Raw genomic sequence first — 19,999 nt, forward strand, 5'->3', positions numbered from 1 at the left:
TGACTCTATGAGTGAGCGATGTGAGTGTCCTGTCATCAGCCCAGCCCTTTAAGAGGAGCTCCCTGGGTCTCCAGCGACCTCTGTATAACTCAGTCCCAATCCCCCCAGGTTTTTACAGCCCAAAGTTATTGGGACTTCTCTTCCAAGCTATGGAACTCTGGGCTAGGGGCTGGGGCTGGAATCCTACAGCACTAAATCCTTCCCAATTATAATAATGCCATATGTTGAACCAGTCTGCTCCGCCCTTCTGCCCCTCCTATCAGTCTCTATGTAGTTTCTTTTTTACTTCTCTAGTTGCAGGCCCTGCACTTCTGATGGTTCTGGATGGTGGTTATCTGCATTTTAGTTGTAATTTTGATGTAGTTGTGGGAGTTTACCTACGCAGCCATCTTGGTTCTAAACAGCTTATTTTAATGGAACGACTTGGATTCCAGCATGTATAGGACTCATTCCCTAAGAAACAGAAAGGGAGCTGGTATTAAATATGTGCTGTGTCAAATGAAGCCTGTGGTATCAGCATCACCTACAGGTTATGTCTGGCATCACCTTCTGGCTCCAGGGCAGCGTGAGTGACTCAAAGATCACAGCCAAGATAAATACCTCCTCGGCCTGAACCCCAGTGAGCACTTCTATCTCAACAGGAGCTAGCAGAGTGCCTGGCGGGTGCTATCCACAATCATGCTTTATCTCGCCTGATTTTCTCAAGAAGGTTGTGGGTAGGGTCTTTTAATACCCTTGCAAACCAAAGTGGAAAATTAAACTTGGAGATACCACAGAAGATGTCCACACTTTTTGCATTTACCAAGAGGCAGAGCTGGAAAGGGAACCCACATCTGTCAGACACCAAACCTAAACTCCTAATCACAATCACTGTGCTGCTAAAACTACTGAAACTCCCAAGGCCTTTACATTTTACAGCTGTGCACAATAGGTCACACCAGGCCCTTTGTCTCTGAGTAAGTCCCGTAACCTCCCTCACATCAGTTTCCTTCCTCTTGAAAGTTAATGTGTCCTGCTCAACCTCACTCATGAGGCTCAAATAAGGTAATATATTGAACATTGTAAAAATAAACTCTAAGTGTTGACTTAGGCAGATTATTTTTGATGACAGGGAGAGAAACAGGTCATCCCTGATGCTGTTTGGTGTCCTATAGAAACTGCAGAACAGCCATCCGTGGGTCATTGGCATGGCTGAGCTGTAGGATAGCTCTAGAGAGAGAAGGCAGCTGGGTTCTGAATTGAGATTCGTCCCCATGTCAGTAGGCAGACTGCTGCTGTGGGCAAGGTGATCATAAATGAATGCATCATCACCTTCACTTGGGAACTTGGTATTTCCTTGGAAGGATTTATTCTATTTTTATTTCCCATGAATCCCAGAGCCCTAGTAGCACTGTAGGCTTCAGCTCCAGCTCAGCATTTGTGACTAGACTGAACTGAACAACCCCAAGAGGGAAACTTTTTCTCCCTTCACCCAGCTGCCTGAACAAGCATTGGTTTGGGGTAACTGTACTTGCCTGGGTTGAGTGTGGTTTCATCAGGTCAGTGACTTCCCCAACATTTACTGCCCACGTCTGCCATCTAGTGGACAGTGCTCACTTTTTATTTCTGACCATTTCAAAGTGTGCTTACATTTATGAAACAAAAAGCAGCAGTTACTCTTATTGTACAATCTGTTAAGGCATGTAAATCTGGTATTATGATTTCCACGTAATAATGAGAAAAGAAAGGCTTGGAAAAAGGAAGGAACCTGCATGTTCCGGTAACTAAATTTAGGAACTTTTCCCTCCATTCAGCAAAAACTCAAAATGCTTTAGTCTTGAGCCATTGGATTTGAGCCCAGCCATAAGCCCTGGCTCAGTAGCTATCACCAAGTTCGATCCTCTCACAAAACTGAATTTGATCACTAAAAATATTAGTTTAAATATTTGCATTTGGTAAAACTATTCTGTGCAATGAAAGTGCTGAAGTACTTCCAGAAGGAAAAGTGATGGCTGATATACCATTTCAACTGTGTGTGTGCGTGTGTGTGTGTGTGTGCGTGTGTGTGTGTGTGTGTGTGTGTGTGTGAATGTGAATGTGTGTGTGAATGGTTATGGGTTGTTGAAATTCCCCAAAACTGGGTTTAGTCAAAATGTGAAAATATAGGCAGTGGGAATCTCCTCAGACTCCTTTGAATATAACCACCTACCATTTTATAATACGTGTACTTGGCTTTGAAGTTCTCTGGATGCCGGGGCATCTTCCACAGGGAGGAGAGTATGCCCTCCAGGGCACAGGTGACTGAGCTCAACCCCAGTAAGACTGCTATTCAGTAGATGTGTGACCTCAGGCGAATCTTGTAACCTCCCTGTGTCTCATCTTCTTCACAGGGAAAAAGAGAAAAAAAGTAGTATTCCCCTCAAGGTGCTGTGAAGATTCAGCCACACAGCTTCCGGAAGGCACTCAGCATCCAGCCTGCCACTATAAGACTCAAGCGGGTATCACCTGTCTTTATGTTGCTAACAAGCACACGTGGCGCGTGTGCTGAGGGATGCAGCAGTGAGACATAGGGTGCATGCTGGGGGCAGCAGAGTGGCTGTTTACTTTTAAAATGTTCTCCTAGTGGTGGTTCTCAACCCAGCGGGTGCTCTGCAAGCACCTCTCCAAAAGAAGCAAAGGGGTTTGTGCTGTAAATGCATGTGGGCATGTGGGTTCACCAATGAAAGGAAACATGATTAGCATATGGGGGAACTGGGTGTAGATCAAAGTACTGTCCCACCCAATTAAGAACTGTTCTTTAATAGACATTCCTCTAAAGAAGATGTACAAATGGCCACTGAGCATATAGAAAGATGTTCTATCTTACTATTAGGGAAATGCAAATCAAAATCACAGTAAGTTAAGACCTCACACCATCAGGATGGCTATTATTTAAAAAAAACAACAACACAGAAGATAAGTGTTGGTAAAGATGCGGAGGAATTGGGAACTTTATCCAATGTTGGTGGGAATATAAATTGGTGCAGTTGCTATGGAAATCAGTATGGCAGCTTCTCAGGTTAAATATAGAATTAAACATTATCCACAATACCACTTCTGGGTATACACCCAAGACGACTGAAAGCAGGGGCTTGTACAGATACTTATAAACCCATGTTCATAGTAGCATTATTTACAATAGCAAAAGGTGAAATTGACCCAAGTATCCATTGATGAAGGAATGGATAAACAGGCCGTGGTTTATAAATAAATATTATTCAGCCTTAAAAAGCAAGGACATTTTTACACATGTTGCAATATGGATTAATCTTGAGGATATTATATTAAGTGAAATAAGCCAGTCACACAATAACAAATATAGGGCAGGGCAAAAGTAGGTATATAATTGTGAGTACATGAAATACGGAGTTTATTTTCGTATTATTATTTGTTAAATTAATGTATTATTTTCCACACAAAAAACTGTAAATCTGCTTTTGCCCCACCCTGTACTGTTTGATTCCATTTATATGAGGTACCTATAGCAGTGAAATTCATAGAGACAGAAGGTAGAAAGGTATTTACTAAGGTCTGGAGCAGTGGTTCTCAACCTTTCTAATGCCATGACCCTTTAATACAGTTCCTCATGTTGTGGTAAACCCCAACCATAAAATTATTTTTGTTGCTACTTCATAACTATAATTTTGCTATTGTTATGAATCGTAATGTAAATATCTTTGTTTTCTAATGGTCTTAGGCTCTACAGCAGCGGTTCTCAACGTCACTATGCCAGGGTCATAGGTAGAGATTCACAGGTTGAGAACTGCTGCTGTAGGGCCTAAGACCATCGGAAAACACAGATATTTACATTACAATTCATTAACAGTAGCAAAATTACAGTTATGAAGTAGCAACAAAAATAATTTTATGGTTGGGGGTCACCACAACATGAGGAACTGTATTAAAGGGTCTTGGCATTAGAAAGGTTGAGAACCACTGGTCTAGAGAGAGGAGGAATGAATTAAATGTTTAATGGGTACAGTTAAGAGTTTCAGTTTTATAAGATGAAAAGAATTCTGAAGATAGTGGAAATAATATAAATTCACTCCATTCCAGCGAACTGTACATGTATCAATGGTTATGATAGTGAATTTTATGTGTATTTTAGCACAATTAAAAATTTTATGTGTATTTTAGCACCCTAAGTCCAATAGCATCTCTTTGAGAGATGCTGCTAGAAAATCTAAAAATGCATTTGGTTATAAGTTCATTCATACTAGTGAGACCTAAGATGATGAGAGTATTAGTCATATTTATCTAGGTTTCCTTTTTGTGCCAGTTGCTAGGTTAAGGAGGCCCCTAAGATCAGGTTAAAGAGCACCTCAAGGGCCAAAACCACAGTGCTGGGATCAAGAGTCACACTACTAAACTGGCAGCTCTAGTTTCATAAAGTTGTCATTTATTTATAGTAATTAATTTATAAGTTACTCCTACTAAGCCTTAAGATCACATGAGAGACAACTTGGGCTTTCCAGCTTCAAAAGATACTTTCAGATTCCAATGGGAAACTCTTACCTTGTAGATACAGGACTTAGCATTCAGAAAGAAGAGCTCAATGGTGGCATTATCTTTTAGATATGAAATGCTCTCTATGTAGAACCTGGAAGAGAAAAACCGCAGATGAATCACAGAAGTACCGACCACGCACATAATATACCGTTCTCGGAGCTACAGGATTTCACATGAGGACTAGTGCTCTCACTCCTAAATGAACACAAGAAAAAAGAGTGATTGGTTGTTTTCATATGATTCCATTTCTAGGACCATCATGCCTGATACCCTTATTGTGGCAAAGAACTACCATAGGCCTGTTATCAACTTCTTACACTCGACCATCTACTTTCTTTTTCCTTCCCTGCTTTACATTAAAAAAAAAAACACATTTGTTTTCAATATAGTACATTTTTTCCCTAATCATTGTTGAGCTGGATTTTCAAAAGATAGTTTCTTCTGCTTAGGGGCAATATTTCTCTGAGAAATGGTTATGACCGGTCTTCCCAAAGGTGGTGAAGTGTGGTCTGATTTCTGCACATGCAGAGGACTGTGATATGTGTAATGCTGTAATATTAATACATATTAAGCCACATGAGAATTGAATTTTTATCTACATGGAGCTCATGGATTTTTTTTCAGGTTGAAACATGCTGAAATTATTGAAGTTTATATTAAGTGCACCTTTACACATTGACTTTGGAGTTTATTAAATATCTTAATTAGATAAGGATCAGCTGCACTAAGAGAGTAGGTGCTGTGATGAGAGGGGAATAAGGAGATGGTTGAAATGCAGAGAGTTGGAGGAGGAGAAGCTCAGAAATGGGTGTGACAACTCTTGGGGGGCCCTGGATACTTGTTGCACAGAAACTGGGGATACCAAGAGTAGACTGCAGGTGCAAAGAGAAGAAACGAATGGTATAATGCTATAGAACAGCTAAGATGATGGAAAGGATCCTAGGGAAGAAGTCAAGAGGCCAGTGTCTGGTCCCAGCTCAGTGTGATTTAGGACAAGTAACATCATCTCTCTGGGCTTCCTTCCTAGATTGAAATAGGAGATAGCAGGACTTGGACAGCAGTTCTACATCTAAGAAATATACTACTTTTAGGTACAGGAAACTAATTCAGATTAAAACAATAACAACAGCAAAAACAATAAACCAACATTATGTAAGGCAAACAAAACATATCCATATGCTAGGTCAAGTCCATGGTCCACCAGTTAGCAATCTTTTGTCTACAGACTGACTAAATAATCTGTCCTAACATTTTTTCAAATGTGCAAGGAGGCTGTTGTAATACATTACAGATTCATTTAAGTTTAAATTTACTTAAAGTATTAGCAGATATTTCCAGTCAACAGATATCAATGCAATTACCATCACGTAAGAGTCTACATAGTGTTTGGAAATCACTTTATAGCCCCCATTCTTGCAAAGCCTGGGAATAAGAAGGCTGGTTGACCTCTCCCACACCTCCTCTCCTGCAAAAGTAAGTGAATAAGTGAATCAATGAATGACCGAAGGCATTTGCCTCCCAGAGCAGGTGCCGTAGGATGTGGATGCCTCCATGTAGCATCTGTGGTGGTGGTCTCAGAAGAACTGTCCAGTTGTATAACTTTCAGTTCCCTAATAATGGAGACTTGCAAATCAGTAGCAAATTTTACATCTCAAAGCAAAATAAGTTAAAATTGATTTAATTAAAATCTACATCCACTGTAAAGGGCTTTTGAAAAGGGGTAGTTAGAATAGCAAAGTGAAAAAGGAAAAAAGGGAGGGGAAAACCCAGGGCAATAAAGGGACAGGAGAGGAGGGAAGGAGGGGACTAGAGGGAAGAAGGGAATGAGGGGGAAGAAGAATGCCAGTTCAGCTAGGCGACTTGCAGGTGTGGCTATTACAGATGTAACTTGCTTTTGCCTTTGTTCAAGCTATTCCCCCTTACTGCCCTCCAAACAATCCCCCACACCCTAACTCACTCTAGCCCTTGGCTAGGACCATCACCCATTTGATCTGATTCCTCTCTTTCCCCACAGAAGCCTCCTTTCCCAGGACACCCTCTGCCTGTGGCACTGCCTCACGGTTTGTAATTTTTTGTTCTCAGGGAAGTTCCCTAAGGAGGCTGCTGTTGTTCTCTCCTGGTCCTAGTGCCTCTCCAGCACCACCATAGCGCCTGGCATGAACCTGAGTTCACTATGTATCTGTGAATGAAACTTTCCACTCACTGTTGTGAGGTCGAATCCTGGGTTCAGAATAAGACCACCAGAGGCTGATGACTAATTAAAAAAAAAGCAGGCAAAGAATTTATTGAAATATCTGGCCAGGACAGACGCGAGAGCACCACACGCAGGTGGTCTCCACACGACTGCCCGGTTTCAGGGGTAGAAAGTCCCTTTTAAAGGTTCAAACCACAGGAATTTTCCTTTGTTCTAAATTCTAAATCTTAAAGACTACATTCTAAAGACGGGTCAGCCCACAGGGTCGTTGCTAGTCACATCCTGCTGGACATTGGAATGTGACCCTATCTTGCGATAGCCAATAACACAGAAGCAGAACTCAGAGGTTTTCTACAGTTTCTATCTCTGAAGGTTACTGAGTTAGTGGGAATTACTCTCCTGTGCTCCTGGTCCCAGGCAAGGAAAATTGCCTTAGCCTCTAAGTCTCCACCTGAAAGCTAAGGTAAATAGCTCCCCCCTCCCCCATGTTTAATCAGGTGCAAGAGCCAAACTAGAAGTGTTAAAATTCAAACAGCCGTTTTTACCAAAGTATGGTTGCCACTATATTTCACTCACCACTGGCTGGAGTTCCACTGGACAGTGAAATAGGCAATGAAGGCAATGCAGGAAGGAGAAGAAACACATGGCTTCCCAGATGTCACAAAACTCTAGGTTACGGGATTTTATATTCCACATCCAGCTCTTGCCCCTGCCCCTCTCTCACTGTTAACATGGAAAGTTGTTCAGAGAGAGCTGCTGTCCGTCTTGACTCTTAAAGCCAAACAAAGCAGAGGTCTCTTGAGTTCAACAGCCAGTGAGCTGAGCTCTATAATAATTGTGAGTCTAAACCTGTTGGGTCTGAAGTAACTTCATTTCAAAGCAATGCCTCATAGCTTTATTGCATTTGCTTTCATTCTTGAGAATTTAGGAATGAAGACATTCTGTTTCTCCAGCCCCAATTCTCTCACCAGTATATTAAGGAGACATAAAAATTCCATTTTCAACTCTCTAATAATGGAAAACTGAAATGAGAAGGCAAATTCTACATTTTTATTTTTGCGACAACACTCATTTCCACCGAGTTCTGTGTTGTCTGGCTGTCCAGGAGGCAGGAAGGTAGAGGAAATAACAAGCATATTCTCACATGAAGAAAGCAATTCATCTTCTCTTGACACAAACTGTAAAGCAGTTTCCTGTTAACCTTTATCACCAAGAAACAGCCTGAAAAACCCTGTGAGTTCCAGGCCTGTCACATTATTATTCTATAACCGGGGATATTCAACTCATCCTGAACTTTCCATCTGTGCTAGAGAGCTAGTGACTCAAAATGCCTGGAGAGAAACAGGCCTCAGACATCTCAGAGCACACCCCGAGGCCCAACGCCCGCGGAAAAGAAACTTCTGGGGAAATGGCAAATGGTGATGGTTTCAGTTCACTGTAGAGATTTTTTATTTTCTTTCTCTTTTTTTAAAACCAGTTCTGATTTATTTTTCTGAGAGCCTTGTCAAAGGTACACATTTTCAACAGTAGGTGGCGATGTTGATTTCTTTAACTACCACTCTGTTCACAAAGAAAATTCCAGGTTTCTGGGGAAACTCCCCAAAATGAGCATTTTCTTTAGATTCAGAAAATCTGAATGGACAATTACGAGTCTAATTCTGTACTAACTATGGGTTAATACCCACATCTGGGGCCTCACTGACTCTGCAGGGTCTGCCCTCCTAGCATTAGCTTATTCCTCGAGATAGTACAGGACTCACCTGGGAGCAAGCCCTTCATACACAAACCAACCCATCCAGAGCCCACCCCTCTCCATCTCCCCTCCAGGGCTCTCACTCAGGGCCAGACCCACCCACCCTATTCCCTCCAGGGCAAGGAACCAACAATTTGGGACAGCCCCTCAGCCCCAGAGCCTCAGAAATTATTCAAAGTAGCCAATCCTCACCCATTCCTCCCCCAGAAACAGCAGAGGCTCTTGCCCCCAGTTCCCTGTCCACCTGGCCTGGTGTGTCTGTGTCTCCTGATCTATTGGCCTCACTGCACCAAACCATAACAAAACCTACACTTTAACAGATTCTTCAGCAGACTTGGCAGGACTGGATCTTAGGGCTTCTTTCTGAAGTAAAGGAATACCGGCTAAGAGTGGTCTTTGGGCTCCATGAGCAATGCCACACAAAACCTGACCCCAACCAGGGATGTTTTATCACACTGTCTGAGGTAGGACTCAATATGCGCCAGGTCATGTGTTTGCACACGTTACTTACACAAGAGGCCCTGAAGCCCTGAAGTCATGGGAGCCTCTGACTGCAATGGACCAAACACTGTGCAGCCGATGGCATCTGCCAGGTGCCCCCTCTGGCCCCTCACTCCTCTTCCCTCTCACATCCACCCCTCACACTGGGAACCACTGAGAATTTACAGCAAGTGTTAATTACGTGGACAGTGATTTTATTTTGTAATGAAGAGAAATGTCAGATTTGGGAAGCTTTTTGTAGCAGAAAGGAGCAACCACAATGAGAAGGGTAAGTGAGACTGAGTTTCTGTGACCAAATGTCTGATGGTTAGAATTTCAATGGCACAGAAATCTTAACTGGGACAGCCAGTTGGGATCTAGCAAGTTCTGGTTGGCAAGCGCCTCATTTTACACCCATGTTGCTGTGAGTGACAGTAAATAGTAATTGGTGTCTCCATCAGTCAGGAGACACCCAGTCAGACCATGAACTGCCTCTAAAATCCTTTCTCCCGAATTAAAGCTTCCTCTTCCTTTTTTTTTCTTCTATTGCCCATTCAGTTCATTGTTTATGAAAGTCTACATTTGAGGAGACAAATCTCATCCCCATTTATTTTCCTACAAACAGGGAAGATGACCAGAGCTCCAAAGACATTTGGCTAGAGAAGACACAATTAAAGGAACAACCAGACATGGAGGATGCATTCTAAGCACAAACTTGTGTCTATCAAAAGGCAGAGTCCCGGATGTGGCTCAGTTGTGTGGAGTGTCATCCCATACAACCTCAGGAAGCGAATGGGAGGCAACCAAACAATGTTTCTCTCATATCAATGCCTCTCTCTCTCTCTCTCTCTCTCTCTCTCTCTCTCTCTCTAAATACTAGGATAAGGTTTAAAAAGACAAAAAAAAAAAAAGACAAGAAACTTCTTTAGGTGGGTTAGTAAATTTCCCTTATGCTTTTTTTCTCGACCTATTTCTTAAGCCTGCCTGGTAAACACTCTCAGAGAGTCATCATTCTTCAATTTGGGGAACCTGCCCCATGGCTCTAAACAAAGGTCTTCGTTGAATGGGATCTCAGTCATACAGTGATCACTGGGCTGCCTGTAAAGTGTGTGAGAAGAGGTGGGGAAGAGGAGGCTGGACAGGCATGCAGAAGTCACATCACATTAAACATGCCAAAGATACCCTTAGTGTATCAATGGGAGTCCAAAAAAATTATGAGTAGGAGAACAGATGAAAATTTTGGAAAGAGACTCCATGGAAACGTATAGGAGAGATTGAAGGGACCAAATCAGAAGCAGAGATGAGCACAGAGTAAGTGATGGACATAAGAGAGCTAGTTAAGATGCAGACATAACAGGAATCAATAACTTGAGGGTAGATAAGGGATCAGGTGGGACAGAACAGGTTGACACCAAGGTTGATGCCTAAGTTTCTGGCTTGGGGGGCTGGATGGGTAGTGGTGCCAAGGACAGAGATAAGGAGGAGCCACAGAAAGAAGAGTTAGTTTGGGGGCAGAAAGTTGATATCATTTAAATCAGGCACAGGAAGGCAGAGAAGTACCTGTGGGATTGGGTCCTAGCCTCCAAAGACCATGGGATAATGGAATCAGAAGCTGGGCTGCCACAAAGCATGGGCTCTGTGGGATGTGGGAAGTGCAGGTCCATCTTCTGAACCTTTGCTGTGAACAGAAGGGGAAGCCCAGGGTGGCAGCTGGAGGAGGATGCAAGTCAGAGGGGCATTTTTTTTCTGTTTGGGTGTGAGCAAGGTGGCCAGCGGGGTAGGGATCCATGTAGAAGCAGCTGTTTAAGAAGAGAAAAGGAGAGAGGAGATGAGATGGGGCAGGTTCTCTGAGGTGGTGGAAGGGAGTGGGCCTGGAGGACACTTGAACTTGGATAATGGGGCAATGGTCACTCTTCATCTTCCTGTGTGTGTGTGCAGTAGGTGGGTGAGAAGGCCACAACATTAAGGCAGATACAATTAAGTCTGTGGGTAAGGGCATAGAAGGCTGATGGAGCTCACTGTACTAGCTTTTGTTTTTTCTGCAAAATCATAAAGCAAAGGGGTGAGCTTCTGGTTTAAAGTCTGCAGCAAGAGGGAAGAAAAGCCACTGTGGGCATGCAGAGGCCATGAACAGGCACACAACAGAACTAGCTAGAAAAATCGATGATCTCTGTGACTAGTCACAATCATTCATGTGCCCACATGCAGTTGTGTGCCCCCACACCTCTATCCCTCAGACTACACTCAGCAGCCAGGCATAGAAATTTTTAAAATGTGATTGGTGTGTGTGTGTTTGTGTGTGTGTGTGTGTGTGTGTGTGTGTGTGTTGCACACACATGAATATATGTGTGTATACATGCATATACGTGTGCCAAGCAGCAAGGGGAGGGGAGATCCAGGTAAGAAAGTGATTGCAATTGTGCATAGCTGGGTTTGGACTAAATTGGCAAAGAGGTGACAACAGACATGGCTGATTGCACCTCCTTCACTCAATGTGGGGTTTCCAACAGGCCAAAGCTCTGTGACCATGGGTCTCCCCTTTAGGGACGCTCTGCCAATGGTGTCTGAGTCTGCAGTGCTGACCAGGAATGCCAGGCCTGGGGGATTGTTCTCCATGTGCCTTTCACCCACTGTTGGGAGCACTTGTCCTCAGCACCACTTCTGCCAGGTGCTGGTTTCGCAGACATGGCAGGTGTGGAATGCCAGATGAGCCCAGGTCACAGATCTTGAGTTGGGTGCCACTGGTCCGCTGTGCAAAGCGGGGAGAGAGGACCATGGCAGTCTCTGATACACAGTCATAGTGTCACATGTCACTTACAAGGTGAACAGGGAAGGGCTCAAGATTTAGAGTCATATCTACCTAAACAGATGCCATACTTACTAGTCATGATGGGGGAGAATGTACCTGACATTCCTTGGCACACCCACCTCCTATCTTTAATTAGGAATAGTAAATAGTACCTGCTTTAAGGGTTGTTGTGAAAATTAACAATCATCCTGAATAATAATCATCTCTGACCTTTTTCCTTTTTAGGCCATTATTAAGACCCAGAAGCCATTGTGATCACTCCCGGTGATTTGATGGATGAGTGGAAGGGAGCAGGTCGATGAGGTGGGGCTCTTAAACCTCCAACCTGCAGTCACACTGCTTGAGGCCCTCTGAGGAAGAAATCTCATTTAAAAGACTGAACTCTGCCTTCAAGGCTGACACAGAATTCTCTGAGTTCAAATTCATATTATTCAATATACTTGGATATTATTTTTCCTATTCAGTTGAATGGGGGAGGTAATTCTGCCCTCACCCTCACAGATGTTTTGTTTTTGAATATGCCTTACAACGGAGGAATATATAAGTGCCAAATAACAAATCAGGCTGGCATGCAGCCCAAACTTAGACCCTCGGTCACACAGGGTTAATATTTCCACTCGATGAATTCCTAAAACTTGGCTTTAAGGATGCTGGTATCTTCCATAGTCTTTTTCATCAGGTGGTTTTACCCCCCTTTTCCACAAGGGATAACGGTACACAAGTTAAACAGATGTAATGTAGAGATGTTTAAACAAAAGCAGGGAAGCCCTGAGGGACTGGAGTCAGGCTGCCTGCGGTACACCTGTGTGATGGATGCTGGGTGTGGGCTGGTCTTGTTAGAAAGGTCAGTGTCCCCACAAAGAAGCACCTGCCTCCTCCCTCAGGAAAAAAAACTATTGGCATTTGTTCCTATGCTGCTCAGCTACTCTGTTTCCCCGAAAATAAGACAGTGTCTTATATTAATTTTTTCTTCCAAAGTTGTGCTAGGTCTTATTTTCAGGGGATGTCTTATCTTTCCATGCGCTAGGCTTATTTTCGGAGGATGTCTTATTTTGGGGGAAACACGGTAGCTGAAAAGTGGGGACTCAGGGTCATGGGGGTTCCAAGAACCAGGGTCCTCCATAGCTGGTGCCTAGGTGACACCTACCTTGGGAGGCAGATGCCATAGATCAGATGACAGATGCAGAGAGGGCAGGGCAGAGAGATTTTGGAAGTGGCAGCAGAATGAATGCACGTAAGAACTGGAGGAAGGACTTCAGGATTGAAAGCCTAGATGCCTGAATGGATAATGATGTCACAGATTGAAAGGAACCACAGAAGATTTGGGAAGTGGGAGAGAGTGAAAAGCCAATGACTTTGGCTTTGGGACCTGCTGAGTTTGAAGTTCTCAGGTGGCCAAGAGGTAATTGGAAATAGGAACTTTGGCTCTTGGAAAGATCAGCTTTTGCGCTGAGCTGGAGAAGGAGCTTTGCCTGCAGCCGTGCTGTTAGAGGTCTGTCCTCAAATGGTTATTTGGAGAGTTTTTCCTAAGGAGCGAGCGTTCTGTGAGGTGCCTGTTGTGGCCCACCAGGAAAATGTGAAGCCAATGGCAAAAGCTTTGCTGGGTCTTTGTCTCCCCATCCTGGTTCTCTCTGTTGTCAACTTGGGTCAGCATGGAGCGATTTGGAACCATCTGCATATTCTCAGGGACAAACCATTCAACTGGCAACCTCCAAGGCTGGGTTCCCCCAACTCACAAATAACTTGGCTCATCACAGACACCTGAGAAAGAGGCCTGATGTGCAAGCAGCCCAGCATTTCCTCTTCTTGGTGAATGTTGTTGCAAAGCCCCAGGAAGGAGACAGCCTAATGCATGGCATGTGTGCTCAGCCTCCTTCCATTGCTTTATAATGTTACTTCTCCTCTTATCTGAGAAAATGTAGACACCATTCAAGAGAACAGACATTGATGGGACATCTGTAACCCTTTCCATAATAAAGATTAAAAAAAATTTAAATGAACAAATGATCTGAAGAGACATTTCTCCAAAGAAGATCTATAAACAGCCAATAAACGTAAAACGATGCTCAACAACATCATTAGTCAATGAAAGCCTCAATAAAACAACACTTCATACCCTACAGGATGGATATCATCAAAAGTTCAGATAACAACAAGGATGTGGAGAAATTGGAACCATCATCCATTGCTAGTGCAGCCACTTGGGAAAACAGCTGGAAGGTTATCAAATGCTAAACACTGAGCTATCCTGTGACCCAGAAATTCTACTCCTAGGGATACATCCAAGAGAACTGAAAGCATGTTCACACAATAACGTGTGCATGAATGTTCAGAGGATCGTTGTTCACAATAATAAAAAAGTAGAAACAAGACATCAATTGATGAATGGAGGAATACAATGTGACATATTCATTCAATGGAATATGATTCAGCAATAGAAAGGAATAAAGTCCTGATTCATGCGACAATGTGGATGAACTTCAAAACATTATGCTGAAAGAAAGAAGACACAAGACTCCATATTGTCTGATCACATTTATGTGAAATGTTCAGAATAGCCCTAATGTATAGAGATAGGAAGTTGATTCGTGATGGCCTAGGGCTAGAGAGGTGGGGGATACGGGAGTGGCTACTAATGGGTTTCAGGGAGAGGGTATGAGATGAAAATGTTCTAAAATTGAATGTAGTGATGGTTGTACAGCTCTGTGAATGAACTAAAAACCATTTAATTATACATTTTAAACTGGTGAATTGTGCAGTATGTGAATTATATCTCAGTAAAATTGCTATTTTTAAAAAGTGGGGGGGAGGGAATAAATCTGCACCAGAAAAAGAGAACATGACATTGAAATCATACCCATCAGTAATGAAAATGGCTGAGATTAGCTCTGATATGTTTGCAACTGTTAAATCAAAAAATCATTCAATGCAAATTTAAATTTACCCTACCAGCTGTGATAAAGATACACACTCCTGCCTTTTAACTTTGATTTTAGGCCCTTCAGTGTCTCCTGTGGTATCATGATGACTACGTCCAAAACTGCACTCCTGGGGTGCTCTTTAAGAACTGAATTGTTGCCCTGGTTAGTGTCATTCAGTGGCTGGAGCATCAGCTTGTGCACCAAAGGGTCACAGACTTCATTCCTGGTCAAGGGAAGGAACCTGGGTTGCAGATTTGATCCCCAACCCTCTTGGGGTACATGCCAGAGGCAACCAATCTTTCTTTCCTCTTCCTCTCTCTTTTTCTACCTCCCTCCTTCCCACCCTCATTCCCTCCCTCTCTCTGCCTCTCTTACCTTCCCTTCCCCACTCTCTAAAAATCTATGGGAAAAATCTTTGGGTGAGAATTAACAAACAAACAAAAAAAAAAAACAAACAAACAAAAAAAAGAACTAAATTCTGAATCACATGTCCTGCTCTTAGAGTTCTGTTCACATATTTTAAGAGCTGGGGCCCATGGAATGGGTGGAAGGGCTATTGTCCACTGGAAGACTGAGCCATTCACCCTAAATGTCTCTATCACTGTGTTTCAATGAAGGTTTTTGACAGAAACCTTATAAGAAGGTTCTGGCTCCACCACCTGGGCTCCGATTCTGACTTGCTTGCTGTTCTGTACTTTGCCCCCAAACCCATGACATAACCCCTCTGGCTTCACGCAATCTTTTGCAAACCAATGTCATAAGTCTGGTGGATTTCCTGAAATTGTTGCAAATATTTACTACAAGAAGCAAATCTAGTTTCCTGTAGTTACAAAATAAAACTTAAAATAGATTAATGTACAGAAAATGACCATTGTTTCTGAAATATTATGCCATGTACTCCACCACTGGGAAAAGCACTGATCTGTGGCTTTTCCTACTCCTGTTTGGGATAAATTGGTAAGTTTCAAAAGATCAAGTGGCACTTGTGATAGACAGAAATAATATACAAGCTTTAGTTATGTAGCTTCAAATAGCCACCAAAACAGAACCCAAGAGTTTGTGTTATTATAAGAGACTCAGTTTAGTTTGAGGTTTATGTCTCCCCAAAAAGGCAAAAAAGGCTTGTTTCTTTATTTCACACAAGCAGCCTATGTGAGAGCACAAACACGTGTATCATGCACACACACTGACATGCCTCACCCACTCATGCCCTATGTTTACATCTATTGGAAATGTAACTATACTATGACCTCTATTCTTGGTAATGAACCAAGACAAACTTGATTTCCTTTCTCTTGATCTCTCTACCCTTCCAGACTTTTCTAAAAAAGAAATAAAGAGAGAGACACCAGGTATACATACCTGACACAGAAGTATAAAACCACTGGTCCTGACTTTTTAGGAAAGTCGTGTTCTAAGACTCTTCGATCTAGCTGGAGCCAGTTTAAGTGTCCCCTGAGGAAAATAGAAATAAATTGATTAGAGCTTTGGATTTTATAGAAGTTTCTTGTAACAAAGGTATATGTACAGCAGAATATGCTGGATCACAGTTACATATGGACTTTGCCTCACTATGAAGTTTTCAATATTTGAAGAACCCAGAGGAGTGACTAGGGAACACGCATGCGAGGAAGATACTGTGCAACACGACACTCAGGAGGTCAGGCATTGGAGCCCTAGCTGGTCTGGCTCAGTGGATAGAGCGTCGGCTTGTGTACTGATGGATCCCGAGTTCAATTCTGGTCAGGGCACATGCTTGCATTGCGGGCTCGATCCTCAGTACAGGGCGTGCAGGAGGCAACATACCAATGATTCTCTCTCATCATTGATGTGTCTACCTCTCTTTCCCTCTCCCTTCCTCTTTGAAATCAATTTTTTTTTTTAAAGAAATTTGGGGTTGGAGACCTGCTGTCAATTTCTTAGGCTGCACTAGAATTAAAGCGTAATGTGCTCCCTCTTGACCTGAATTCTGTTTCTCCTTGCTGTGGGCTGCTTTTTCCCCAAAAGACTCAAAACACACTTTAAAAACATGTCAGCAACCTTCACAACATCTTGCTGGAAGCAGATGGATTGAAAAGCTAGTAACAGATTATTTCATAAAAAAAATTAAACTTACATCTACAAGTAGCCATTCTTCTTCTAGATGTTTACCCAAGAGAAATGAAAGCATTTGGCCATGCAAAGACTTTTACACACAGATGTTCAGAGACACATTATCTTTTTTTTAAAATAAATTTTTATTGTTCATATTATTACAAATGTTCCTCACCCCCCTCCCGCCCTCCATTGCTCTCCTCCACCAGGTTCCCATCCCACCCTCTGCCTTTTCCCCACTCCCCATTGTCCTCATCCATAGATGCACAGTTTATGTTCAGTCTCTTCCCACATCTCCCTCTCTCCTTTTCCCCAAGAATCATCAGTTCACTCCCCTCCCATACCTCTGATTCTATTATATTCACCAGTTAATATTGTTCATCAGATTTTTTTTTTTAATTTCCTTGGTTTTTAGATTTACTTGTTGATAGTTACGTATTTGTTGTTCATAATTTTTATCTTTATTTACTTTCTCTTCCGAAAGAATCCTCTTCAGCAATTCATATAATTCTGGTTTGGTGGTGATGAACTCTTTTAGCTTTTTTTTTTTTATTAGTGAAGCTCTTTATCTGGCCTTCGATTCTGAGTGATAGCTTTGCTGGGTAGATTATCTTTGGCTGTAGGTTCTTACTATTCATCACCTTGAATATTTCTTGCCACATTATCTTTTATAGCTCAAAACTTGATCGAACAATCCAAATGTTTATCAACAAGAGGAATGTATGAACAAATTATGACATAATTATGTAATGGAATACTATGCAGCAATAAAGACTACTGATATACACAGCAACATATACAAATCTCAAAATAATTATGCTAAGTAAAAGAAACCCACTAAAAAAGTACATATTCTGTAATTCCACTTAGAAGCTCTAGAAAGTGCCAATTAATCTACAATGACAGAAAGTATCGGTGGTTGACTGGGGGGAAGTGAGAGGGAAGGGTTGGGGGCGCATAAAGAAAAGTTTGGGAAAGTGATGGATTATGTTCATTATCTTGATAGAGGGTGGGTTATTGGTGCATACATGTGTCAAAACTTACCAAATTGTATACTTTAATATGTGCCATTTATTACATGTCAGTTATACCTCATTACAGCTATTTTAAACAGTAAACCACAGATACTTGATATACAAATGAAGTGACTTGTACATTTCTTTCTTCCTCTACTCCCTCCATCTCTTTCTCTCATAAATGTCAACTGACCATCGACTCTGACAAAGATTCTGGAATGGAAGCAAGGAGCAAAATAAACACGATCTCTTTTCCCCTCAAGCTTATATGCTTGTACGGAGGCACTCAACTACCATTTCCACAATTAATTACATACTAACTAATAGTTTTAGGACTATGAGTTATGAGAACATGTAAGGAACTGATTGAGTTTGGGGGTCTGAGAAGCACTCCTGATGTTTGAGTGAAATTTGAAGAATGAAAAGAGTTAACTCAGCAAAGAGGAAGGGGAGCCACTTTCCAAGCAAAGAAATGCAATAGCCCTGAGCTGTCCTGTGAGTAGGAAGGGAAAAGGCTGGAGAGAGGCAGGCAGAGCCCAGCACCTGGGGCCTTTGAAGAGTGAAGCAGAACGGTGTTACAAGTATGAACAGAAACGTCTACCCATTTTTTTCTCCTCTCCTCACCCAACCTCAGTCCAACATCCTGGAGCCCTATAATCATGGTTAGTTAGTAAACTTATGTTGAACAGACACAACTGATTGTACAAAATTCCTTCAAGTGCCCAGTGCTATGTGACTCCGAGGTTTAGAGTGCACAGACCCAAATGGAAGGCTGGCACTTATTCTGTATAGGATGAGAACTGAAAGCTGTCTGCATTGCCCTAGTACAATGTTTGCTCCATTAAATACACGCTGGCCTCCAAAAAATAAAATAAAATAAATGTTAGGAGCTTCCATCTCTATTTTAAGAACTTATTTAAACTGTATCTTTTACGCACACACAAAATAAATCTCTCTTTCACTTTAGCCCATACCTGTGGCCTAAGAATGATGTTTGGGTTTGCTTTTTCCCCCTCCTTTTGAGAATCTCCACCTGGAAATATTTTTTTTTCCTATAAACTTTTTTTTTTCTTTTCATTTTTGGTTACTCTTCTCTGAATATAGTAAGAGTGAAAAATAATAGGAAAAACATTTTTTAAGCTCTGGCTGGTGTGGCACACTGATTAGACTGTCAGGTTGCAGGTTCAATTCCCAGTCCAGGGCACATACTTGGGTTGCAGGTACAATCCTTGGCTCTGGTCAGGCCATGTGCAGGAGGCAACCAATTGATGTGTCTCTCTCACATCAATGTGTGTCTCTCTCTCTCCCTTTCATATCTTTCTCTCTCTTTTTATCCTACCCTCCTTCCTTTCCACTGTCTCTAAAGAGCAATAGAGCCAAAACCAGTTTGGCTCAGTGGATAGAGCATCAGCCTGTGGACTGAAGGGTCCCAGGTTCGATTCCAGTCAAGGACATGTACCTTGGTTGCGGGCACATCCCCATTAGGGGGTGTGCAGGAGGCAGCTGGTTGATGTTTCTCTCTCATCGATGTTTCTAACTCTCTATCCCTCTCCCTTCCTCTCTTTTTAAAATATATTTTATTGATTTTTTTTTTTACAAAGCAATAGAAAAATATATCTGCTGGTGAAGATTAACAAAACAAAAAAACAAAACAAAAAAAAAACAAAAAAGTTTTTAAATTAAAATGACTGAACTAACTTCTTCCAGAAAGTGGAATAAATTCCCAGCCAACTAGAATATAGACCTGGAATACAGACAGAAAAGGCAGGAATGCCAAATTTGTTTCGGGTAATACTGAAAATGGTGACTGCTGTGCCTTAGCTCATGTTGTTAATTGTATACTTTAATATATGCCATTTATTGCATGTCGGTTATACCTCATTGTCCCTCTGCCTAGAATGCCCTTCCTCTACTTCCTCATCTAGAGAAGTCTGACCTATCCTTCTAGAACTCTCTTTTCTGTGCCTCTTCCAAAAAGTCTTCCCTGAGGCACCCCCTCACACACACACCTCCCTGGGCCAGGACTCTCACAGCACCCATCCTAGGCATACCTCTGCTGCGACATTTCCTGCAGTCCATAGAACTTACTTTGTGTATACTTTCCCCCCAATAACCTTTTTTACATCTGAAAAATAAAGCAAAATGTACCTCATAAAGTAAAAGTGTGTTTTTGATCAACTAACAGGGGTGGGGAACCTTTTTTTC

At 42.2% G+C, this 19,999-nt stretch overlaps 1 protein-coding gene across 9 annotated transcripts in view; it reads right to left on the minus strand.

Annotated features, from left to right (window-relative positions):
• Positions 1-19,999, minus strand: part of FRMD4A (FERM domain containing 4A) — a 595,439-nt gene that overhangs the window by 133,951 nt on the left and 441,489 nt on the right. For all 9 annotated transcript variants that reach the window (XM_036460347.1, XM_036460307.1, XM_036460315.1 and 6 more), the window contains 2 exons: positions 16,047-16,139; positions 4,534-4,618 (listed from right to left, as the gene is read on the minus strand). In XM_036460347.1, the coding sequence (XP_036316240.1) occupies positions 4,534-4,618; positions 16,047-16,139 (178 nt within the window). The remainder of the gene's footprint in view (positions 1-4,533; positions 4,619-16,046; positions 16,140-19,999) is intronic.

The sequence above is a fragment of the Pipistrellus kuhlii genome, unplaced genomic scaffold (assembly GCF_014108245.1).
Source record: "Pipistrellus kuhlii isolate mPipKuh1 unplaced genomic scaffold, mPipKuh1.p scaffold_m20_p_1, whole genome shotgun sequence".
Taxonomy (NCBI): Eukaryota; Metazoa; Chordata; class Mammalia; order Chiroptera; family Vespertilionidae; genus Pipistrellus; species Pipistrellus kuhlii.